The 27,506-nt window shown below is 34.0% G+C and overlaps 2 protein-coding genes and 1 long non-coding RNA gene across 4 annotated transcripts in view; 2 read left to right on the top strand and 1 right to left on the bottom strand.

Annotated features, from left to right (window-relative positions):
• LOC149690823 (uncharacterized) overlaps positions 1-27,506 on the bottom strand; it is a 170,035-nt gene that overhangs the window by 58,710 nt on the left and 83,819 nt on the right. The gene's annotated exons all lie outside the window — the stretch shown is intronic.
• LOC149690830 (uncharacterized) lies at positions 13,916-18,413 on the top strand. 2 transcript variants are annotated; one of them, XR_016383820.1, is made up of 3 exons: positions 13,916-14,759; positions 14,824-16,174; positions 16,945-18,413. It is a non-coding gene; the product is annotated as an uncharacterized LOC149690830 (long non-coding RNA). The 2 variants fall into 2 exon arrangements; XR_016383819.1 differs by having other exon boundaries at positions 14,824-16,864.
• On the top strand, positions 20,681-23,514 carry LOC149690829 (uncharacterized). The gene is made up of 3 exons (XM_089870438.1): positions 20,681-20,832; positions 20,963-23,119; positions 23,176-23,514. Exons 1-3 carry the CDS (start codon positions 20,827-20,829, stop codon positions 23,512-23,514), a joined length of 2,502 nt encoding a protein of 833 aa, XP_089726564.1. The 5' UTR covers positions 20,681-20,826.

Genomic DNA, 27,506 nt, shown 5'->3' with positions numbered 1-27,506 from the left:
ATAGCATTTATGAAAGAAAGAAGAAAAATTATAATAAATTACTTCAGTTTCAAGCGCACTGATTGTATTGTGCCTTTATCTTTAGTATAAATTCAACTTGAAATACGTTAAAACGCTCCCATATTTTTGATACCACGCGAGTTAGTACAAGTTTAACTTCTAAGTTATTCAATCCTTTACATCCCGCGGAGTCGATAAGCATCAAAAAGATATCAAACAATGACTTCAGTGTCTTCGTCGACAATATAACCTGATAGTACCACTAATGGTATTCTCTACCTTTAGAGATTACAGACAGAGAATACCCAAGTTAAATTGACTCAAAACGTCAATGATGGAATAAGAGAATCTCGAAGATTTATTCTCAAAGTCAATTTTCTAAGGCTCGCTTCATCAAGTAGTGAAGGACAGCGTTTAATCAAATGCCTTTCTTTCTTGTTTTTTATTTTTTAAACAGGAAAAAAATGGATATAAAAATTATGGGAAAGAATTTTATACTTTGGAAATTATCTCACGTTAATTTAAACCGTTTGAACCCGGAATTTTTTTTACTCAATAATCTTCATTTTAAATCGTTTGTAGAAAATCGGTAACTGGCTTGATACAAGTTAAAACTTACTTCCACACAAAATTTTTAAAAAAAATGTCAAGTTATAAAAGGGTCAAATTTCTATAAGGTACAGATGATATCTTTGCATAGAGGAATTCGGATGTAGGACTAGAGTTTGTTAAACCTACAAATTGGGTCTGGTTATTGTTGGTTACAGAGGTCGAAACATGGGCAAAATCTTTAGCCTATTAAAAACGTAGGAGAAAAAGCCTTAAGGGTGTGGTAGATCTCGCCATTCTTTCTGGTAAGCCTTATACCTGTTCTTCAGATCTCGTGAACCATCTCCACGAGCGGCATGCGGACATAACTTTGTCAAACATGAATGTAGGCACGTTTTCTTAAGCCTAATCTTACATTACAGCAACGGAAAAACGAGTAACGAAACTTGAAATTAACAATCTGATACACGTTACCTCATGATTATGACATTTAAACAAAGGAAGTAATCTACCTATCCGTGTATTTTTTTTTTTTTTGAAATTTATACTAAATATGCAAAACTGTGGGTAAATTACTTACATAATGATACCAGTATGCAAATTTCACGCAACACGACTAGATCCATTTTCCATTATTATAAAAAAGGGGGCTCCGCGCGTGATTTCTTTGATGTCACGTAGTTGCGAATCTCAATTATAATCTGGTAAATCATACCACCACCCGAAAAATTTACCGCCTAGACGACAATAATTTAATTGTTAATTTAATTGAACTTTCACTTTTTTATCTCCCTTAATCGTTTCTAGAGCTACGTCATCACGTGACTAAATTTTCCACCGGTTGGAAAAAACCCCAACAAGAGGACTACCAAAAAACAATTCATTATTTTTTTCCTGTCAAAATGGCCGTGTCGACATAGGTCATTATAATTTATAGAAAAACAAACATTAATTTACTTGATTACGATGGGAAGGTAAAATGTAGGGCAATGAGATTTCTATGCAAAATTCGCGTCCTTGAGACAGACAAATTTGAAAGCTAGCTGGAGCAATGGGTCATATTTTAATTGATGGTAAATCATTAATAAAAAAATTGTTTACTAGATTGTGCACAAGATATTTTTATAGAGGTGATGAATATTCATGACAAGTCATGTCAAGTTTCACATGGTATCATCAATTTTCATCTATCGACTCCTGAACAAAATTTATTGCCAATTAAAGCTAAGCCTAATTATTTTTGGACTGGTTTACCACGCGATGATTAAGTATTTTATGCCTTGGCCACGAATTCTTCTGAACTGAACTTGGGAATGTATTTCATGCATTCCTTGTCAGTAAAAGTATGTCCTGGAGACTGAACGACATTTCAACCTTTGAAATTCCCCTAACAACCGAGCCCTTTATGCCATGGGTAAAACACCTACAACCTACATACTTGCCCAAGTTGAGCTAGACCTACAAAACTAAAAGAAAGTGTTCTCGAAATTGTAACTATCGATTCACCATCGGGATGATTGTGTGAAAAAAATTATGGCCAAACTATAAATTTCCCTCCAAAAAAAAAAAACGAAAGTTAAAAAACCCCGGGCATGGATGGCATAATGGATAGCCCAATATGCTTGCAATGGAAATTAAGCTCATCTAAGTCTATATAAGTCTGGTTTTTCGTTATTACTGGTTTCTCTTAAACCAAATATCTTCTACATTACCCAGAGGGAGGGTGGACAAACGAAGCCAAAGTAACCAAACTCAGGTACTGTTCAATTTAAACAAGAAAAAAGAAGAATTCTACCCAAGTAGGTCGCTGGTAAGAATACCATGACCGCTCCGCTCGTGAATTCCACCTTCCAACACGAGACATTCGAGATAGATGGTTCTTCCCACGTAACGTGAGAGTGTGGACGGACCTTTTCGACGAAAGACACTTGCTAATATTGTCTTCGCCTTTAACAAAGCTAATTTTAAGTCCACGTTAAACCTTATAGAACCCGGATCGAATAGGCCTACGACATGCAGGAATCCCGATTCAATATTTTCACCTGGTTTTTTTGCGTAATATCGGGCAAAGCTTCGGCTGGGAAACTCCGCAAGGACACGAGAAAATATTACAATGAGAATAGAAAGAGGTTCTATTTTACTTTAAATAAAAACACCCATAAGTCTAAAAGGGAAAGCTAGTTATTCACGATTCTAATTAGTTATAAACAAATTCGCAGAACGTTTTCCCTTTTCAAATAAAACTTGATTTCTATCAAGAATTCGATCACGTCACGCCGAGGCCCGTTTTTTAAACAATAATGCTAGCAAATATTTTAAGAAGGTGCGTATATGGTTAGGGATTGAGTTAATGACCTTTTATGACTCAGATGAGACCCAAAATGTAACCTTTAAGTGCTGTTTACCACTTGAATCAAAATGTAACCTTAAGTATTGTTTAAGTGGTAAACAAGGGAAAGAGGTCATAGCTCATTTTAAAATATGAGAAAGTATTTTGATTTCGTCTGTTCTTATTGGTCTCTTACTATCACATGACAAAAAACGAAATATAGGACATGATACACGTTAAATAAGAGATAAATCAAGGTAAACCCATAATTAATTACACTAAAATTCAAATTAAACGTACAACATCAAATAGACTTTCAACTAAAAACCAACCAAAACCCACACAAATGAAAAATAACAGCTCAAAACAAATTAACCCTTTCAAACCCCCGCGTCTTTCTTTCGCCGTTAACGGAGTAAATAACAATGCATTGTAACGTCAGTTACCGTTATATAACGAAAGACAATAAATTTCATGCTATTCAAGACTTTTTAAAACAATTTTTAAAATAATAATTTGCTCATCAGTTTTACTTTCCTGGGAGGATGGTTTTGAAAAAAAAATTGTGACGAAAAACTTAAAGCGTCGTCCGTTAATAACTGAACCACCGAGTCTAATTAAAAATTAATGTCACCTTTGCTCGTAGGAAAGAAGATTTTTTAACGAAGATAAAAACGTACCGTAACACAATTTTTCTTTTTCATTTTTGTTTAAAGAGAAAATGAAAATATTAATTTAGAAAAAAGAAAATTATATAATTTTTTGCTTCTGTTCAAGATAACGAACCTGTTAATTACTATAAGGGGGAGCTTATGGAAGTTTAAAAATGGTCTATCTTTAAATTTAAAATAAAGGAAGTGAAATTTTAGAAATAATGTGGTGTTATTTAGAACAGAAGCTCGTGGTATTATATAATTCGATAAGCTTAAAATGTAACTTAAGAATAAGAAGAGACCGGTGCATTCAGGACAATGGTATTTGACAACTTTCGAAGGCTTTTGTGAAAATGTTCAAAAATACATTTCAATGTATCTGTAATGGTAATATTACTAGTAAGCCCTCTCGAGACAATTGTTAAATAAAAACCGTTATATTTCAAAGTTTGAAAACAAAGGGTTAAAGAATATGTTAATGCATTCGCAAATCACGTGTAAATATAAACATTTTCCAAACCAGAGAAGAACCGGGACACTTCTAACAACACAACACCAAAAATTGCTTATAAAAACTTTCACAATCTCATTAACAATCTCTTAAAACTAATATTTCTCAAGAATATAATCATAGTTGTCTCGAAACCTGTGAAATTAACCCCTATCCATTGTCTTTCATACACCTTATTAAGAGATGATCTAGGTCTAGGACTAAATTATTATATCTCTTTCTCTAAATTCATTTATAATGAAGAATCCGATGACCGTATACAAATTAAAACTTAATTCCTAAGTAACGACACTTCAATTAAAATTTAATATAACAATCGTAATTTGGCTCTAGTGAATCTAGGCTATAGTATGATGTCCTTGGAATGGATAGTGATAAAATTCTTCACTTCTAAATAATAAAGGTGTCGATTTAAACCTTGCATGGTGTTTCCTATGAAGACGCTATCGGTATCCTGAACTACGAAATAGCTACGTGGAAATAAAACTGGTTTTATAATTTTTTTGTTTTAAATCTTAAAGGTTTAACCGTTATTACCACCCACGAGATATTTAATTTCTTATCTTAAGCGGTTAAAGATTTATGGAAGTTTTAAAACTTTGAGAGATAGAAGAAGGAAGGTGATGGTGAGTTTTAGATATCTCACCGCGTTCATTGTTTACCGTCACGTTCTTTTGAAAGAACCGTTAATTACTCATTATCCTTAACGAAGGAAGGAATTAAAGAACAAGGTGTACCCAAACTAACACATAACTCTAAATTATTGTACAATTAACTTCAATATTAATTAAATAAAAGAGAAATTTCTCGGATGGATTTCGATAATTTTCTTAATTTGTTTTAATTATAGATATTTTAACGACCCGCTTTTAAAAATATGATATTTCAGGTCAAAGGTCACCACCCACTAAATGGCCAAGACATTTTTCGAAATTAAGTAATTTTTTCCAAATATAAATAAACAACTTAGTTCGAACTTATTCTTTATTTAATTTATAGTTATTTGCTTAAATTAAAGACGTTTTAACGGTCTGATATTTAAGGTCAAAGTTCGCCATATGATATTTATCGCGCGCAATACAAAATTTCTTTTAAATATAACCGAACAATTTAGTTTGTTCAAATTTAATATTTTGTAATTTTGCACATAGCGATGTCGTATCAATTTTACTACTCCCATCAAGATCAGAGGTCATTTAAATGATGAAATTCCTCATTATTCCAGGTGGAGATAACAAAAGCAAAGATTTTTTCAGATAAACGATAAATTATGGGATGTATTAAGGCGTATTCACGATCAAAAAGGACCGGATCTTATTACTAGCTCTTATCTTTACCCTTTCTTAAAAAGATTTAATACCAAAATGGGGCGGAGTTTGCAACGATATTTTTGGAATATTAAGGTTTTTGAAACATTTGAAACATTTATGAATTTGAGGAATATTTAATTCCTAGTAGTTTTATATAGACAAGGGAAGTTGATTGTTAAGAGGGGTCGTCAAGGTTAAGGTAAAGAGGTTATTGGTCCGAGAAAGTTTAGAGGCGCCAGTGTGTCGCGCTCAGGAAGGTTCTCACCCTTTCTTTTCGGTCGGTCCTCTTTTGTGCTCGTCCCCATCTCCCTTGTGTAAATAGCTTTGCCCTTCTCTCTTTATTTCTTATACGTACATATGAAACAATTTAGCAAGCATTGGTATTGTCAAACGCCTTTCATGGTTACTATTTTCGTAAAATGATGTATAGTATGTAGGCCCATGCATGGTAAAAGCCAGGTCGCCAAAGAGCTAGGTAATCCGGCGCCGACCGAAGGTCGAGGGGCTACGTGACCCAAGGGTTGAATACCCAGGACATCGACGTCAACTTTTGGCGCGAAAAAAACAACCAATTAAGTTGTTTGGCGCGAAAGCGTGGACGAATGGTGTGCGGTCTTCTGATACGGGTCAGAGACTTTGACCAACTTGATTGGTGGCCAACTTCGGCAATAGAAGATCGGTGCACAAAAACGCGTTGCGAGGTGGCTGAAGAGGCATTCTGGCATTATATTCTGACGATTCTGGCTGACGACGATCGAGACGCTGATCCAAAAAAAAAAAAAGGGCGGAGGACTGCCAATTTTCTGGAGATGACAACCTAGCCTCCCGAAGTCCCCGTACCTCAAGTCTAGAAGAATAGCCAAGGCGATGGCCACGCCATAGCTATTGTTTCAAGAACGCAAGAACGCCAGGAGGATGAAAGTCACCGTTAATGCCCTCATTGACCACCCCTTGCCGTTGCCACCGAACAATGGACGATCGTGAAGCGATAAGTTTTGTTTTGAATTTTTGTTATGTTAAATCGGTTTCGCGGTTCTCGCGCGCGGATATTATCGCTAGGGCGGCACCTGGCTTTATCTAGGTAGGGTAATCATAAGCCTACAAGTAGCATAATTTACTCCTAAGAATGTTAATGTTAATTGGTAATGGAAATATTAAAACTAGACTATTTGCTTGCTAAATACCTTGGTTTTTAATTAATCTCTAACTATGATCAAGTTAAATAAAGTAGCCTCCCTTCCTCTTGGCGGCGGTGCACAATAGGCACCGATGAATAGAAGAAAAAGGGTTGCAAGTTATAAAAGAAAATAAAGAAATATTATAGTTAATTGAAGTTCCTATAATTTAAGAAGCATAATGCACCTTTCCAAGAAAAATATCATTGTGTTCTTCAAGGTATCAAGAAATAACAGGTATAATTTTTTTCCAAAGTCTACGGCAAGAACTCGAAGGTATATCGGTTTTCTTGTTGCGAAATTTATGGGAATTCCCCCATGATGGTGTCATGGCTCTAACTTAATTGTTGGGATAAGCATTTAAAAAATTAAAAAAATTGACGTGAAAACTTCAACTAGCTTTTAGTTTTGTTTCATATAAACTAGTTGGCGAAATTAGGTATTGTATAAATTAAAACTAATTTGGTTTTAATTTTCAGGATACATTTTTAGGGGGGGGTTGAAATTCTATACGGATATAATATTAAGGTTAACTGTAGTCTCTTAGCACAGTGTGTAAGAGAGAAAGGGGCAACGAAATTAACGGGAGTTCAAAGGGGCAAACCGAATAGACGGTTTTCATTAATATTCGTCACGCATTAGTCTACTAGCCCCTCCCACAAAATACGCCTAGATACGTCGAGTAAAAATGTCTATTCCTAGTAGCTGTATGCATTCTTGCTGAAATATAAGACTTCATCATAAAACTAAGTTTGATACAACCGTCCTTCTTTAAAGCTATCTAAATGTAAATGAGCCATTTGTAAAGGAGAACCTCTCATCCTAGAGTAACCCGTAGGAGACCCTATGGGGTCAACACGGATACGACGTAACTTTCAAAAACACAGATAGTTGAACACGACCTGTAGCGCCAAACTAGACAATTATTAAGGGTACGATATAAAAAACGGCAAAAAGATTAATGATACCAACTGTCTCATAATCCCCAAAACTTTACGCTACTGAAGTAGAGTCTAGAGGGTCACAAAAACCAGGAGTCAACAAGGAACCTCGATTCATTTTGAAAAAGTATAAAAAACTATAAAATTAAATTCAAAACTTTTTCAGGGAAAAAAATTATTTGACATGATATTGAAAACTTATTCCAAAATATCATTCAAATTAATTTTAAATTATATAGTATGAAGTTCGATTTAATGGCACTTATTAGAAAATATATAATTATATTTAAAATACTGGGCTTTTAAATAAAAATATGAGAAAGAAACCAATTTTTTCTTTTGATGTTGGCCATCCTAGTTTAAGGGGATCTTTTGTTTTCTAAAATTTGGAATAAATTTTTTCCTTTCTCTATTTTATTTCAAAAGAAAGAGAAAAGAACGAGTTAGATTGAAGATGGGTGCGCCTCGAATTATTATTATTTTCCTAACGTGTGACGTGTCGAAGGACAACCTGTAAAATTTTAAAACCGTTGTTCCTGATACAGTTATGAATTGTATCACACGCAATACTTTCACTTTAATTTCTCTTCATTTAAAAATGACAAGAAAATTTATCAAATATCGGTCGGTGGGGCTTTCTATAACCCAAATAAATCAAATCAATTCAATGCACTTGATTTCATTGTTGAATTGTTGCAGTACAGGGTGAACTATGTAGTTTCATTGTTTGGTATCAGCGCGAGGTGCAATGCGCATCGAGATAGATTATTCGCGAGGTAAAATCCCGAATTCATCATATATTATGATACAGTTAGTGATAATGGCTACACTTTGATTCCAATAGCACCAAAGGGACCCAACACCACCATTTTAACCAAGGCTATTGCCTTCTTACTAGTTGAATAGCCACTAGCTACTTCTTCTAACCGACATGAATGATAAAATCAAAGTGAATCACCCTGTAAATTCTCGATTAGAATCCGGTCCACGTAACACCCATTTGAAGCCGTAACTAACACGCCAAAGTGATGGGTTCATAATCTAGAGATAACACATTAAAAATTGGAGTCGATCACCATCAACCTAGTTTTCATATAAAAAGGTACAAGCATGACCGATTCAAGTTGCTAGGCCTTTGCAAATCAACTTAAGTCGATTAAATTCTACATTAAGTTCCTAAGTAAGAAACGATCCGCCAGTATTAAAATTCCCTTCCGATAACAAGATACACTAAACTACGTCAAACCCTTGCTTGACCAATCACCTTTAAACTAAGTCTATAATATCCTCCACCATGAACATGGAGTAGCTTTCTTGAACCCCAGCCCCTTTTGGCTTCCGGTTGAAAATAAAAACTTACTTAAGGAATATTTGACTTATGCTTGCAATAATATATTTTAAATTCAGTCATAGAACTTTGAACGACGCTTTTGGCGGGAAAATACAGGTTGATTCCCGCCTTCATAATGGTATTCAAGTAGATAACGAGTCTCTATTTAGGGGTTAAATGGAAGAACACAGTTATGATTATAGCTTACTGACAAAGCCGTCTGTTTCTCACTTCAAACATTAAATACTAAATGAAAATTGCTCCTACAACAAAATACTAGTATTTTTTTTTATGATACGAGGTCAAGAGGTTAGATACACTAATGGACTCGGAAGAATTTATGACTATAGTAAAATTAGCATAGATTTAAAAATGCTTAACTAAAATTGGATCGAAATAAGTGCATGGGCAGTGCACTTCCTGTATTTGAGAGTTCAATACACTGAGATAATTGGATAATTGGCTATTGGTTCTGGAATTAAGGTAAGTCTTCGCGTAATGTGAACATTATTATTGCGCTAAACATTACTCATTTTAAGAGCGCAAACAAGTTCCAATTTTGCCTCGTGTTTCGTGGTAAAACACGTTATTGTCAAGGGAAATCATAAGTGCTACCGCGAGTCGGGACACTTTACTATTAACTTCACCATTTCTAGCAATTTAAACTAATCTTTAATCGAAGTGGATTCGCGAGGACTGGACAAGAACTACTTTAATTCCTACCACAAACTACCAGCCTTGAAAATTCGAAGAACGTGAAATACACATTCAGATCGGCGCAATATCTCCGTTACATGCGTTCTAAAGTAACGCCTATCGAGAAATAACTAATATTATTCTAGACCAAATAGAGTTTCATCTAAACCAACTCAATCGCGATCAATATTATCTTACCCCGTAGAGTTGTCTGTTATCGTTTAAAAATAGCTTAAAAATCCAACTAATATATTTCACTCCTTAACAAAATAAACCTAATACGTAACGTCAATATAAAGTTTCAAATCACGAAAAATACAAAGCCAGCCTGAAAGACTTTTCATTCGGGCTAACCCTAACGCGTGTTAAGTGACCGCGGCTTTAGTTGTTGGCGCACAATTCACGTCGAGTCACGAATAAGATCGAGAACAACCCAGAAGATTCTCGAATACGAGAGCAACTCGTGATACCATCTGAGTGTAATTAATGAAGTTTATTCGGTCGATTAGAAATCCATTCCGTGAAGACGACATGCGTCAAGTCACAATTTTCACGCAAAAGACATTGCTTATTTACATCCCCACTTTGAAGGGTCATAACTATTTGGTTCTATAGGAGATACATGCAAGTCCTTCGAGTACTTGATAGCCCTATTTCTCCTATTTCCAATGATACTAAATACTTGGGGTTACAACAAACTGAACTCCAGTAACAACGCAAAATGGTCAAAAACGTTAACTCCGTAGGTTTAGCGTAGGCTTATTTACATGACACCCTTTAACTCTGGTTCTTTAAGAGATACGAGCAAGTCCTTCGGGCATGTGATAGCCCTAATAATTGGGGCTATCTTAAACATGGGCATAGAAATATGGCAAATAATATACACTCAAGACGTAGTTGAATAGGCCCGCGGACCGCAGGTTGGGTTTATCTCTTAACCAGAGATAATATATCAAAGAGAAGTTAGAGAACAGTGATAAGTGTTTACTTTAGGTAATGGCCGTCTAATAGCTTGTTTAAAATTAAATAAAATAACATCCCAAATTAAAAATTGTAAAATTTGAAACCTCCTTGATCTAGAGGAGAAGTTTTCTTTTCTTTTCCTTTAGAATATCGCATCGTGTATACTTATTTTTGTTGAATACAGAAGTCATTATATTTGAATAAGAGCGACGGTACATGGTTTTTAAGTAACTTGAATGGAAATTTCAAATTAAAAATGTTCTACGCTACGCCCTCAATGCGGAGAACACGTAACATTAATCATCTTCTATTTTAAAATAATTTTTTAATATATAAAAAGTAAAACTAGACTGGCGTGTTTATGATATCATTTTATTTATATTTGCTTTTGCAATGCAACTATCAGTATATGGCAAAGGAAGTGGGGGCGAAGTTGATGATTCAAAACTTCAAACAACCTTTTAGCAAATGATGCCAACCAATTTTATTTATACTCCTCCCAAACAAATATGTCACACGTTTAAAATTGTTTATTTAAATTACTGTCGCGCCTTTTAGAGTAATTCGAGCCAAATAAAAAATTAAATTTAAAACTCATTTCCGTAAAACGGTTGTTCAGTATGAGCCTACAAATTTCGAAATTTAAATTTTCTTAGAAAATGACTAATATACAGAACTCTACAGAACAAAAATTTACCTGAAACTATTACGTAAAATCAAAATAAATCATTTAAAAATTAAATTAGGCTTAGGTCGTTAGGGTCAACTAAAAAACACTTTTACGTTCACAGAAAAAATGTCGCTTTCGATTTTCTAAAATATTATTTAGCCTAGTCGGTTTGTCCAAAAAACCAAAAAGCTAGTGACCTATTTCGAGGTGGCCCCCCGGCAAAGATGAGTTCCCAGTCTATGGAGGCGCCAAAATTTATAACATCTTCCGATCGACATAAGTAAAATACTTATATTTATAAGTCAGTGCGATCAACTTCTTAATCTTAATTTCTTTAAGGGTCAAAGATAAAATCGAGCATGCGCTCAACTTCACAATCTTAGTCAAAGATAAAACCGCGCATTGCTAACATGGCAAGATATAAACTTATAGGGCAAATTGATTTACTTATGATTCTATCCATTTCCCCGAGGGTGCAAAAGTACTTAAAGTTGTTCAATACCTTAATAGGTAAGCGCATCATTCAAAAGGAAAGTTCTATACGAAAGATTTCTTCAAAACAAAATATGAACCACTTAGTAATTAAAGAGCCATATGATTTTATACAATTGAAGAGGAAATCGGTACTTAACCTGTCGGAAGAACATATAATATTTCAAATATTTAACGAATGTCTATTGACAGTGCGGATAATTAAGGCTGAAGATTACCCTAATGCATTTAGAGACTGTCTATATAATTAATGCATATTACGCCGCCTTAGGTTATTTACTCTGTGACAAGTCAATGAAGTCGCGTCCTATATTCACGCGATTGAATCATTTAATATTTAAGTTATCTATTAATGACAGATATTAAATGAATTTTTTAATATTAGAGAGTGGTATTAATTAGTATTTAATTTTAATATTAATATATAGAGTTAAAAGGAAATGAATGGGTTACGTGTTTTAATTTTCATACTTTCCGAGGTCAACTTTGGAAGTGTTATTATAAAATGGTCATTATTAAATGAATTAAAAATGGTTTTAAAATGAATATATAAGAGGTTATAATGATATATTACGCATGTTATTAATTTATTCATTCATTCATTAAAGAAGTGCAATGCACCAACCATTTCGCAATAAATAAAAAAATTTGCTTCTAATTGCATTTTTTCAACATGCATTTGTTTTAAAACAGAAAATATTTGACCAATATCAATTCAACAGAATGCCACTCTCCCATTTCTTGATGCCAGTTGAATTAAATTAAACTTAATTTACCTAATAACAGACCCGTTTTTTTATATACAAATATTTCAACATCCAAAATGGATTTACCTAAAATGAAAGTAACAACAATGGTACGGTACAAAATGCGGCAATAAAATTCCCATACCGGTCGGTATACAACCCAAGAATGTGACCCCGACATAGCGGTCATGACCCCTTTTATTTATATTATATTAAAAAAACTTTTACATCTACGATGCTAATAGACTTTTTGGGCCATTATCAGGAACAATCACTCGCCATCCATCGACATCATTTAGAAAATAAACAACGAAACTTCCGGATTTTTAGTAAAAAATAAAAAAAAAAATAAAAAAGGACAGGCAGGTTCCTTTGGGTTATAAATCTATTTTTTTCCATTTCAAAAGAAGTAGGCCTACGCGAAATTGGGAAGATTTTCCCATAAAAAAAAATCGTTAAAAAACTCAACTGTAATTTCATTTTTCATATTTTCGTTTCATATTTTTTTCCTACCCTAAACCTAAAATATTTTCTTTAAGTATACTAATTGTCGGAAATGTTAAACATAATTCGTAATTTTATTGTAATTTAAAATATGATGTTGCGCTAATTGGGGGACAAAAATGTCCATAGGTTATTTAGCATTTTTCAATATGAGGTGATATTAGGGACTAAGGCGGTTTTGATTTTCTGGGATCTAGTATTGAAATAGCGTTACAGTATATTACCAACGTGGTACACGCTTAGCTTGAAATAAATAGTATGGATTTAAGTTGAATTATTTAGTTTCAACTCAACATGCAGGGAATAACGAGAATACAGAAGGGATCGACCAACTGACGCGTAACCGCTACATGGTTAGTTGTCAGTGGAGTTTCAACTAGGTTTAATTAGGATACCGTTTAGTTATTAGAGTCAAGTGACGTTGTAGGGATGTATAACAGGTTTAAGGAAGTTTTTTTAATGCATAACAAGTTTTTAAAACATTAGAAGTAAAAGAATTAGTCCCCATCTATCTGTTACCTCTTGAACTAAATATTTATTTAATTAATTTGAATTAACTTAATTTACTAAGTGGCGTTACGAAACGATTAATCTAAATATCTAATTAAAAAATAATATTAATTATTTTCCTTAATTGATTTTAAAATTAACATGACGTGAAATTAACATAAATGCATAGAAAAATACTTTAGAACTAGCAAAGATGTGATTTTTAGCACATCATAAGCTTAGGAAATTTCAAAAACTATGTGATCAAATGTGCAATTATTCTAATTATTATTCAAATTCGGTTTCTTCAAATAAATTCAACAATACCACGAAATTATAGCATTCAGTTTTGTCTTCACTTTCCACGAGTTCTGTTTGCCTTTCATCAAATTATATTAACTAATATTAAACTACAAACCTAAATTATTATATTTGGAGCAAGGGAAAATTATTCCAAATACGTATCGACATATCTCACCTGAATATCAGGCATTGATTTCAATATATATTAAAAAAAAAAACTTCAAATCGTGACAAATACCAAAATCATTTTTTTACTTTTCGCGCTCTTTAGAGCTGAAAAGTATTGTTCCGATCTCTGTTGGCTGGACGGCTGGCTGGATTTGGTGTAACCGCATAATAAGTTTCGTCATAAATAAACTTTTTGAATTTCAAATTTCCCGCGAATTTTCGACTCGAAATTCATCCGTAGTTCACGTTACACCTCATAGGTGGCGTAACGTATTTAATTTCAATTGAAATTATTTTTCTGTCGGCGCCGGGCCTCGAACCCGCGATATCCCAATCCATACGAGACGCCAGTGAAGGCGCCCGCCCGCGCGCTCTACCACGAAGCCACGCTTGCTTGTAATATAGAGCGAGATAAATTATAGTCAAGAGAAGGGAAAGGTAGAACGATATGGACCCCCACCCCCACCTCCCCGACGCCCGCCACGAGACGAGAGAGACAGAGAGCTGTCTGGCTATAGATATGGACCCCCCACCTCCCCGACGCCCGCCACTGGATGCTGTCGAATATATATTGTATCGCGCTAGAGGAAGAGAGACAGTTGCTTGCAATTTTTTTTTGCAATTTATAATTATTATATATCTTTTTAATCCTAGGCAAGATTAGATTTCTACTTGGGAACTTAAACATTACAATTAATATTATCATATTAATCAAAAAAGAAATTAAAGTTCTCCCCGACAGAAGGCGCGCTAAGCAAAGAGAGTTTTCTAATTTTACCAATGATATCGTTTTTGAAGACTCGTCTGCTTAAAAGTTAGGGAGGTTGATTTACTAATAAAATTAAATGTATTAACAAAATGAAACTCGAGTCAGCGTTTTAAAACTATAACTAGTTTGGGACGGAGGTACCATTGCTCACTATTTGTTTGGCAAGTTTAAAATTAAATGATCACTTAACGGAACTGACATAAAATAATAGGTAGATTTTTGCAGAATTAAATTGCAGATTCTTTGCAAAATTAACTAATCATTTTGGCAGTTTCCGCTCTCGCTGGGTTCATAACAGTTACGTAAGTGATAATTATAAAAATAAAATCAACAAAATCAACAACTCAAAGATAAAAAATGAAATTTATGATCAAATTGAAACTAATTTCAATCAACGACAAACGGAATCAACTAATCATTTTGGCAGTTTCCACTCTCGCTGGGTTCATCTACTAATAACAGTTTCGTAAGTGATAATTATAAAAATAAAATCAACAATCTCATAAAATCAACAACTCAAAATATAAAATGAAATTTATGATCAAAATGAATCTAATTTCAATCAACGACAAACGGAATCAACGTGGTCATCTCTCCATCCACGGAAATATGAAATTTCTACATGAAACATGAAAGTGCTATCAACCTAACAATTTTTAGAAATGTAATTTTAATCAATGAAACATACTTATTTAAAGTTAAGTAATTATAAGTCGCTAATTTGATTATTATATTTAAAAAATTTTATTATTTAAGTAATAAATTTAACGATGGTGTTGATAGTACCAATAGAGTATTCAAGGATTGATTACGTTAATATCAACGTATCAAACAAAAAGTATTTAATTATAATTTGGAATTTCAATTTAAATTTATACAGTTTTTTAAATGCCCATTGAGATTCAGAGTCTGTCACTGAATGTTGAAGATCTCCAGTCTCTGCCAAGTGATTTAAATTTTCAGACCCTCTCTGTGGGAAAGGGGAAATTAAATTAACGAGACTTACAAACTGACATCATCCTTAAATTAAATAAGGATTATAAATGAAAAGTTAAATCAAGGTATTGAAGGTTTAATTCTAATGTTAGGAAAGAATTTTAAAGGCCGTTGCTATTTTGGCCTGTTTTTCAGGCCGAAATAGCCTGACACTATTTTGGCCTGTTTTTCAGGCGTAAATAGCTGGCCCGATGAGGCGCTGCTATTTAGGCCCGAAAAACAGGCCAAAATAGTGTCAGGCTATTTCGGCCCGAAAAACAGGCCAAAATAGACACTACGAATTTTAAAATATCCATGCCGTGGCATAACTAGTTAAATATCAGCAACAGTTGAAAAACCTTGGCCTAACTTTTAGGGTGGTCTGCTACAGTATAAGGTACAATTCGTTCAGTAATATAAATCGGTTACATAATAATAAAAATATAAATTTAAATAAGATTTGCAAACGCTTCAGAAACTCCCGTTACTCGGACCCCCAGTCCCCGTCTCCCCGATACACTAAAGACCGAGGCTTAAACCTCCTGAGCGTCCGTATAGCTCGCGGCCATCTTTATTGTTTACATGAGCTCGTCACTACAGGGTAGGAAATAAGACAGGTTTACAAGTCCCAAACCAGTTTATTAATTGCTCGGACCAGTTTATTTATTCCAAAAGTTGGGGTCAGTGGTATCAGGGAGCACTTTATTAATTATGGTTTTTGGAAAAAATAGACGGTGGGACCAGTTTATTAATTCGGGGTTCCTTATTAGAATTTTTCTAGCTCAACACATTTTCTACCAATTCTACTCCTAGGTAGTTAGTACTCCTTGGCTACAACTTCCCTACAAAAGTTTTGTATTCTATCATAGCCCACTCGATCACGCGCGTCAGGACGCAAGCTGCTATAGCGCGAGCAGCTTGCGTCGTGACGCGCGTGATCGAGTGGGCTATGATTCTATTGAATATTGATCTTGTCTAGCGTCTATACTCTAGAATGAGTCTCTTGTAGTGGACAGTCTAGACCATAGCCAGTACTAGTTGTCAGTAGTCTTATTTCTCAGTAGTGTATGGTCACATTACAAGATTTTGATCTGGCTTACTGATAGCGAGAGAAGATATTGCCACCGAATTTATGTAAAATGCAATAAGGAATAAGGATAGTTCAGAAAAGGATTAAGAACTTCAATATCATTAGACATGTTGATTGATATTTAGTGGCAACTAGTTGAAAAATTGTGATAAGAAATAAAAGTTAACAGTTATGGATGGTTATATGCTACTTTTTCCTACAGTAAAAAATTCAAATTCAATTAGAATTTTCAGCTTATTTACTTTTGTGTCTTTACGTGCTTATTATTCTCACCATTTTAGAAATTTAATTTATAGTGGGACCGGTAAAATAATAATTAATGCGAGGGTCACTGGTCCCAAGGACCACCACCACATCCGCGACACCAATTCGCCGCCGCCCACTCCGAAACAGACGAGCGCCTGAAAGGCTCAACCTATGAGACAGCAGCTAAACCAAGTTTTCACCATAATAACAATAACCTCATGAAGGACAGTATAAATAATGAGTTTAAACAAACTTTTCACCATAATAACAATAACCTCATAAAGGACAGTATAAAATAGTGACTTAAACGAAGTTAAATCTGAATTACAATCTACCTCATTAAGCTCAACCAAACTGTTACAAATGCATAGCGCAATATTACAAGTTGCCAATGATCTTCGAATTTTATTGTTAAACCCTCACATTATCTTAAGACTCATACAGTCACTGGGTTTTAATCTCACGGGAGAGTATTGCTATATTCGTAATTCCCGCCTATTCCAAACACAACCTAGATGGCGCCCCATCCTCAGATATCGATTGATTGTAACCCCCATTTTCTAAGCATGAGATATAGCATAAGGACATTATCTCTCTCTCTCTAAGGGCCCAAGATTCTATGTTACGGTTGAAATGTATGTATGTCCGATTTGGTCAGCCATCCGTCTCATCTCAAGTGGTATAATAATTGTATAGCCTAAACAGAGGCCGAGCGCATTCGCTGCAGAGTAACCCGGCATTGAACATTTTTCCCTCCTTCAAAGATTTCTCACGACAGCTCTTCGTGATTTTTACTAAGCGCGAATTTACCTCTTGTGTCTGAGAGAGCTGGGGGGTTCTGGAAATTCTCTTACTTATTTTTTCCCCTCAGTCCTTCCTCTCTCGCGGCCCTCGCCTACCCGCCTTTTTTAGTTTGATTCCCAACCGCTTGGGAGCGTTATCTCAGAGCTCGCCTCTAGACCACCACCGGCTTAGGATATCGGTCGTGGCTGATTTTGAAAATTATTTTTCTCTCCCGCGAATTTGACGAAAAATTCGGAAGGAGCCCCTATACAAAATCTACGTCACATCTAGCAGAACTAGATGTTTTTGCTAATAGATGCGCTTGGGCCCTTAGAGAGAGAGATATAATCTCCTTATGGATATAGGCAAAGAGAATTTAGAAGGGGAGTGGAAGGGGTGGTTTGGAATGTAGCGCAAAGTCGTGTGCTAAACGTTATCTAGGCAGGTCGATTTCCGGTATGATGCGTTGGTAACAGAGATATTTTAGAACACGTGACCGGAAACTTGCCTACCCCAAAAAGGTCAACGCGACATCTTGTTTGGGCGTCATCACGTTTAATAGAGTCAAAGGGGGGGGCCTTCCACTACCCTTCTAAATTCTCTCTGGTATAGGAGAGAACATTCCTCACTTCTTTATCCGCACTCAAGCGGCATCCTTGCCACCCAATGTAACGAATGACCATAATCATATGGTAGAATAAATCTTGGATATTGATTAGTATATCTCGCCTAATTAATCCACCAAGACTTGAACACTACAGTTAATTACTTATTTAATTAAACTGTAAACCAAATTCTTACTAGATTGGTTTTATTCATAATCGTAATGCTATTTTATAAACAATGGAAAAAAACCTGAAAATTTTAAATTTGTCGGGGTCAATGAATATAGTAATACTAATTCTAGTCACTAGAGGGCGCGAAAAGTGTAATCTGGCCGGGGCCATCTTGTTTCTCATACATAATCTCATATAACTCGTTCAAAAGCTAGGTCTAATCTGAATTATTTTCCTGCACGAAAATTCATTAAGAAAAAAATATTATATTTTTCGGTATAATAATTATTTCTGAAACGTTTCCGCTACACGTGCTTCGTTAAGTTAACAGACGAGATAGTTAGGAAAACACTAGAAAATTTATTAATTGGAAAAAAAAATTTTTGAATAGCAATAGTACAGGGTGCGATGGCAGAAAACATTTCAACTAGATTTCTGTCCGACAAAACATTTTGAAACACTTTGAAACACCCTGTATAATAGAAAATTCTAATACACACAAGTTTCCTAGCCATCTCATCTATTAATAACCCATAATCGTTTCAAAAATCCCCGATCTCATCCATCTAACTTATTATAGAAGACGACACTGATCTTGACTTTGAACCTAAATGCGTGCTGTGCTATATGAGCGGAATTTGAAAATTAAAGAAAATTCCAATTTGACCTCTAACCCTTATCCGTGAGTCGGTAAAAAAAAATACATTTACTAAGGTTAAGTATAAAATAAAATTAAGGATAAAAATGTCTTGAAAAATAATTTCGTTTCTACGAGTATCATTTCATGGTCGTGAGTGAAATGTTTTCAATTTTTAACACAAAATACTTAAAACTGGGCTATTGTCCTCTAAATTATTAACTATTAGCAACTGCTGATTTGTAAGGGAAAGTTTAGCGTAAAAAACTAGCTTCTTAACATTCGATTTCAATTTGCTGTATAATTACTGCATCATCTGGTTATATTTTCTAACCCATTTCGAAATTGAAAAACAGAAGTGTAAATGATTGGAATACAAATATTCAAGGTGCATGCACAGAGAGAGATCGTATATAGATAATTTATATTGAACTAGGCCTAAATTCAACCAAATTAATTCAGTAGAATCACGACATAAGTTTAAAATTAACTTAGATTTAAGGATGAAGTGAGATTCGCGATTTCAAGTGCGTTAACCTTATAAGTAGCGTTATTTTTAAGGTTCTAAACTAAATGACAAATAATTAAGTCGCCACCTCTAAATTATGTTAGGCTTAAATATGAATTAAATAAAGGTTATCGTTAAATGAACTAAGCTATTCCATAAGGTCAATGCTAAATATAAATATTGCCAAAGTTATAACAGAAAAATCTGTTTGAACTTTCACCAAAACAAAATTTAGGCCTAAATAACAACTTCCCTATTTTACAAAATTCTGGCCTTATATTAAAATTCAATTAAGGATAAAGCGCTCTTAATGTTTAAGAAAAATTCGATATAAACTTTACACGAATTTCATAAAAAAATGAAAACGTGTATAGATCAATAGCGTGCGTCAAAAACTTAATTGAAGGCAGTAAAAAAAGTTATTTCAGCTCCGTGAAAGGTCACGGGGAAAGGTTGATCTAGATTACAGCGAAGTATACTGGAACTTGAAACCAAGTCTTAATATAATTCAAGGAAAGGAATATATACCAAATGATCAAAAACATATGCAAATTTTTGTATTTGAGAAATAACAAACGCGTTTCTTTAGTTTCAAGTATGTCCTCTACTTGGAGAGTATTTAGGGGTCAATAGCGAAAACAAACTAGAGAAGTATGACCCCTTATTAGAGATTCACCACGCAAGGCACCCGCCCAATCTACTTTTCTGCAACACGAATTAGCGATTGACTTTTGGCTCCCTTCTGAGGATGATTTTTTTATTACAAACTAGACGTTTCAAACTTTTTCCTTCAACCTCGGTGGTTTTAGAAATGAATGTAATATTGTTAAAGGTATAATGATGGGTAAATATTGATATAATAATCTTTTTGTCTCTATTGGTTCAATACTAGAAGATATTTTTAGAAACCGATCCGTCTGGAATGGATGCGAAACTATGGCTTCTAAATGAAGAATGAAGGTAAAATATTTTTTAAAAATATATTTGCCTTTCATTGCTTTCTAAGACTAACTGACCCATATTTTACGGACACGAGTGTGAGGTTTCCGAGGTTAGGAAGAGCTTAGTCGACAAGTATCGGTGGTGGGTGTCTTCTTTATATTCAAATAAAAGCCAGTTCTTTGGATCTATAAATAAGGCGGACTTCGTTACGAAAGTCATCAGTTTGGATCAGCTCCTCAAAGTGAAAGCATCCTTCAGTTATTGACTTAATATGAAGGTATATTTTTAAATACAGAATATTTTCTTTAAATATTTCTTTGACTAGTAGAGTGGTTTAAGAGGCTCTTCAAAATAACCCAAATTTCGTCCAAATAGGGCCATTTTTAAGAGAGTTATTTCATTTTCAGATCCACAATATTGTCCCGTTTCTTCTGGTTGGTTTGAGTTTAGCAACTGCAACACGGCCTCCATACGGTTCTGGTAGAAGCTCAACATCAGCCAAGGCGCAAGTAGGAAAAGCCATCTTGGTTCGTATACCATTAGATTCGGACAGCCCGCAATCTTCTCAACAATATCAAGGGGATTACCACGAACCTATCTCAAGTACCAAAGCTGGTGGCAAGTACCAAGGATACGGATACGAACCCAAGGAAGAACCAGAGACCCGTAATTACAACAATCCCGAATCGCGTCCCGCGTCAATTAGCGACTCAATTCCTAAACGTCGGCATCAGGGATATGGAGTTAGTACTAACCCTAGCCTTGATGTTGATCCAAGACAGAAAATGGTTCTCTTAGTACCCGAAGAAAATAAGGAGACGCCTCAAGGATACAACACTCCAGCCGTTTCGTCATACAACAGACAACCAGCTAGTCATCAAACTGAGGAGGTCTATTCTAAACCAACTCAAGGTTACAACAATCCAGCGGTTCCATCATACGGCAGACAACCTGTTAGTCATCAAACTGAGGAAGTCTATTCTAAACAAACTCAAGGTTACAACAACCCAGCGGTTCCATCGTACGGCAGACAACAAGTTACTCAACAAAGTGAAGAGATTGTCTATTCAAAGCCTTTGTCACCATCCGGAACCAAGTTCCAAGAAAAGAAGAATCAGTACCAAAGTCACACCTCAAACAAGGAACACCACAAGGTACCGTTGATCCTAATTACTTTAAATAAAGAAGAGAAATTGGCAGTGAAACCAACTCCAGCATCGAGAAGAATTCCTCCTGGTTATGGAAAGTCTTGGCAACCAATGATTAACACGGAAAGCAGACCAATTCCGGCGCAACCTCAACAGCAGAGATCAAACTCGTACGACGATAGCCCCAGGGTCAATCAACAATCAACTTACAAGGTTAACGAATGGCAACAGGATCAACCAATTCGTCAGGAGTCTCACAAACAAGAAATTAGCACCGTGACCACAACTAACCCTAATCAATGGCAATCTGATAATTCTGGCGCCCAATATGACCGGCCTCTTAGAAACCAACAATCCACGGAAGAACGGTACAATCAGTACAAAGAACAAGTACCAGAGTCAGCCGTCAACAAGAACTACAATAGGAACAACTATGGCTCTCAGCAAACTTACGGTAACAATCAAGAACACTCGCAAACAAACCAGGATATCTATCCTCAACAATACCCAAGGAGCTACCAAGTCGGCCTTACGGAGTCTAAACCACAACAACAACCAGCTGTCCAATCGGAGCAACAGAGTTACCAGGGAAATTACTATCAAAGAGATAATCAACAGGAAACAAGGTTTCCACAAAGTAACCAGGAATCTAGATACCCTCAAACCACTCAAGAGACCAACTACCAGCAGTCCAACGTAGAATCCAGGTATCCTCAACAAAATCAGGACTCTAGGTACCAACAGACCAACGCCGATTCAAGCTACCCTCAGCAAACCCAAGAATCTAAATACCCGCAAACCAACTACCCTCAACAAACCCAAGAGTCAACCACTAGATACCCACTGACAAACTATCCTCAACAAACCCAAGAACCAACCTCTAGATACCAACAGGACAACCAAGAATCGAGGTACCCTCAACAAACCCAAGAGTCTACCACTAGATATCAACAAGACAAACAAGAATCCAGGTACCCTCAACAAACCCAAGAGTCCACCTCTAGATACCAACAAGACAAACAAGAATCCAGGTACCCTCAACAAACCCAAGAGTCCACCTCTAGATACCAACAAGAAAACCAAGAATCCAGGTACCCTGAAGTTACCCAAGACACAAGATACACTCAAACCAACCAAGAATCAAGATATCCCCAACAAACCCAGGAATCTTCAAGGTACCAACAACAGACCAACATGCAAGATAATAGATACCCTCAACAAAGTCACGAATCGTCAACATACCAACCCATCCAAGACTCAAGATATCCCCAGGAAAATCAAGAGCAAAGATACCCTCAAAACAACCAAGACTCAAGACTAACCTACACTCAAAACTCAGAAGATCGTTATCCACAAGAGAACACTGGATACAACAGTGCCGTCAGGTCAAACCAGGATCAAACACAAGTCAAACAAGTAAGACCATTCACCCTTTCAAACCCCAAATTTGTTACTAACATATTTCTTTACAGGAAACCCAAGTTCCCGCTGTCTCTTCAGTTAAAACCCCTTGGCGTCAAGCTAGTCCCTACGTTACTGAGCAAGTAGAGTCCACTAGGACATCGACTGACTACGAGAAGCCTGTGAGAAGCAATTACAATCAGGGATATTCCGCTCAACCAAGTGGTGGTTCACGCCGAGGGGAAGATTCTTGGGAACCCCAAGCCTCGTCCGAGAGGACAGTCAAAACGAGAGGCGAGAGAACAAAGGGGGTTGTACTTCTCTTACTGTCCAATGACGATAAGGATGGCTACGCCAGAAGAAGTAGCGAAGCTGAACCAACAATTCCAGCAATTCCTAGTACAGTTTAAGCAGTACAAATACTATTTTAATCCACGGTGCCGTATTTCATTATAGTTCAAAACTATTTTAATTGTCAAATGATGTTGGTGCATTTTTTTATCACGGTGATTTATTTTTTAAACAAACTATTTTTACTGATGTATTGTATATATAAATAAAATGATTTTATCTTATTTACACTTAAATATGTTGTTCAATAATTTATGTGTTTAGAAATATTAGGCCTAAATTAAAAATAGCATTACGTAAAGTGAAGCCTTGGCATACATAAATAATTCCAATGGTTAATTTTAACCTCATTAAAAATTTATAAAAAAATAAATTAACTTTGCCACAAATTCAATTAACCCTTTCCAAAAAAATGTGCTGAAACATAATATAATCAAAATATTAAAAAGTTGGTCATAAACTCATAACGTTAAGGTAACTTATCTGGACGCCATTTTTCAAAATGGACGCTTACTAAACTAAGCTTTCTTATTAAGCATCCAGAACTTAAGATTAACTTCCTTAGAAATTTAGTTTCAGCGTCGTCAATCAAGGGTTTCTGACGATACTTGATTAAGTTAACGGGAAGATTTCATATATTTTAAAACCAGTTTCAAAATCAGAATATGAAATATTTAGAATGAAGAACCCTTAAGAACCGCCATCTTTTTAAACACCCTTCCAATTAATTAAAAGTATTAATTCTTAAATTTCAGTTTAACTTCATTGAACATATTTTTATTTAATGAAACAAACAAATTAAAATAAATAATTAGGCATAACTTGAATTTCTCTCATTTTATAAAATTAACCAAATCAAATAAATTTAACCTTAAAAAATGTTGCCATCGTCTTTTAATTTTTAAAAAATTAATTTCTCTCTTTTAACTAACATTAAAACATTTTTAAAACATTAAAATAGATGGGGCTAGATACCGCGGTTAAAATAACCATATTTTCATTAATAACAACATCCATAAGGCATTCATTCATTCATTCAAAAAAACCCGAATTAATAACAAAGTTATTTCCTCTATAGGAGTAGAATGAAGGTCAGTGAACGCCTCGAACCAAAACTTAAGGGTGTATTCTATACCAAAGTATGAATGAAGTTAAAGCCATGCAGCCAAAGATTTAAGTTAATGAGTTAGGGTTATAAAACCTTACACTAAATTACCACTTCGTTCAAGAATTAATAGTTACACCTGCAGGGGGAAAACCCTGAACTTTTGTTTACGATAAAAAAATTAAAACATGTGCGTTATAGACAAAACAGAGCGTAAATATTTTATCTATTAGCTCCCTAAGCTTGATTGATTTTAATGTAAAATATAATGAAGAATTTAAATATTTCCCTTAAATTTAAAATAAATAAAATTCGAAAAGGAAAGTAATTATGTAGAGTTATGAAATGAATTTATGTTCTATAAACTATAATTTAATTTGTTATGATTATTTTTTAAGCTATTTTTATTATTTTTTGAATAAATTAGTGGATTTTAAATTTGATTAAATGAGAAACAATGAATGTTAATGAATTATCTTTCAATATAAATATATTTGATGAATATCATATGTAAATCAATTTAATACAGAAACAAAATTGCTCCTTATTCAAAAGTGACGTCACCACCTAATCATAACTCATTAAAATTCATAACTTATTTATAACCCGATTTAAACGAAATTTTCTTTATTTTAAACCTCTTTAAACGTTTTATTGAACTCTTAATCCAGAAATATATTTTGACCGTTCCGTTATATATAAACATTTAATTTTAAGTTTGATTAAATTTAAGGAAGTAATGATTCAATAACAAATAAGCCAACATATAATTTTAATAATGTTTTTAGGTCTAATTCGATTGCGTGTTTCTGTATATTATTACTCTGTTTCTTTTTAAAATTATTCAAATTTGCGTAATACGATGTCGAAATTGATGGGTTGTATTTTTTTTTAAATAAAATAAATTAAATTTAATGAATTTACCTCCCGTGAACTTATAGCTGGGATTTGAAACGGAAAATTAATTTCACCTTTAGAGGAATGTTTAGATCGGTTTTTTTTTAACTAAACCCCCCAAAAACATTACGCGCACGATATGTTAAATCTAAAATAAAAACGGGGCTGAACATAAACGGCAAGCGGTAAATAAATTTAGGATGTGCTCCACAGGTAAGGAAAAAGATGAAACACTAACGCCTCATACGTAATCACTTCCTAGTCAATTTCCACCGTAAACATTATTTATTTCCCTAGATTGGAAACACCAGGTGGCGCTCAGGAAATAAAAACTAAAATTTAACATAAATTTTAAGCTTAGTTTAATGTAATCTTAAGTTGGATATGATCTTTATCCATGTCCGTCAATAATGCATTGGATTTTCGTTAAGCCTTTGTTACAATTTTGAATATTTCTTAAGCCTAATTTTCAAAAACAGTAAATTTCACGCGCTTTAATAATCGTGTCTCGAGGGCATGTCACGTGATTTGAGAATCTCGTGAAAATTTTGCTTAATTAAAATCGAACCGGAAACACTTTTAGGATAAAGATGATTAACAAAACGTTAATTCTATTTTTATATTGAATAATTAATTTGTTAAGTATGAATCAATATCTTCCGTATAAATAAATAATAAAATTTTATCAATTTAAAATATATAGAAACCCCATTAAATCTTTCATAAAAGATTGAAGAAGAAATATATCTATTGATACGCGATTACTTGTTTAGAAAAATATTGAAAAAAAGATGGGAATTGATTTATGGGTTAATTTTAATAAATAAAACCATCCGGAAATGATTAAATTTTTAGTTCCTTTATAAAATTTTAAGTAGATACTTATTATTTATCAAATTGAAACATTTTTACATTCAATTGAAAGTAAATTTGATAAAAATAAATAAAAAACACCCTAAATTTCGAAACGTATTATAGTAAATAATAATTTTGAAATTAATTTAAACTGTTATTTAAAGATAACCGAAACAAACAAAAAAATCCCGGATAAAATTGAAAATTCTATAATTAAATCTTGTCACCAACGATTTAAATAATAAAATTTACGCTAAAACAATAACGAATAGAAATAAAATACCTTTCAAATCATCATTAAAATGCTATTTTAAATTTAAAAATTACACCCATAAATAAACTTTCATTCCAAAATTGAAAACGTTCGCCTTTTAAACTATATAGAATAAAAAGGAAGTTCAGTTATTAGTTCGAATCTTTTCAAATTTGAAACAACAAAGAAATGTCGAACGACGCAAAAAACTTTCGAAAAACATCAACAATTTAACCTAAACTTATTTTACTTTCGGTATAGAAAAAAAAACCCTGAAGTATTTAATTGAAAATTTTTCTTTCTAAGAAAGTTTTGTTTCTCAATTTTTCCCTGAACAATAGTTAATAATAATTGGGGTGTTTAAATTGCGGACTCTACCAGCAACCACATGTAGAGGGTGAGGTTGCTATAAATACATTTTTTTTTGGCTTTAATTTAAAAAAAAAATATTTTGTTAGAAATATTTTGAGAAAAATCAAGTCAACCTGAACGACCCGTTAGATTCAGAAGAAAAAAATAAAAACTGCCAAATCTTTGAAGACGCTTTATTAAAACCACTAGAAGTTTATAAATTGAATTAAACTATAAAATACATCCCTATAACGATATCAAATCTAATCCACCGAGTAACTTTCAATTTAATTTAAATTATCTTCTAATATTTCGAACTATCGAACTTTATCTTATCTATAATTTGATGTTTTGCTGGTTAACTAGAATTTCAGGGGCATTACAGTCTTCTAATTAAGGTTAATTGTACTTGTTCCGAAATTTAATATTGCACTAACTGTTTATAACTTATATTTGAGGTTAAGACAACAGATAGTTAAGTTCAGGGTCAAGAAAAGGTTATGGTTAGAGCAGATAAGGTTGTTAAAATATTTTTGATATTAGAATTTACATGATTTATTTACATTGAAGGGCAAATAAATTTTAGAAAC

The sequence above is a fragment of the Phalangium opilio genome, unplaced genomic scaffold (genome assembly GCF_054372755.1).
Source record: "Phalangium opilio isolate 3A_F unplaced genomic scaffold, DU_Popi_V2 ptg000031l_1, whole genome shotgun sequence".
NCBI classification, from domain to species: Eukaryota; Metazoa; Arthropoda; class Arachnida; order Opiliones; family Phalangiidae; genus Phalangium; species Phalangium opilio.
This window is presented reverse-complemented; position numbering and strand designations above follow the sequence as displayed.

Bases quoted from the DNA above. Each gene is read 5' to 3' on its own strand.
- LOC149690829 (XM_089870438.1), top strand. The intron at 23,120-23,175 runs GTAAGACCATTC...ATTTCTTTACAG, and splicing joins ATCAAACACAAGTCAAACAA to GAAACCCAAGTTCCCGCTGT.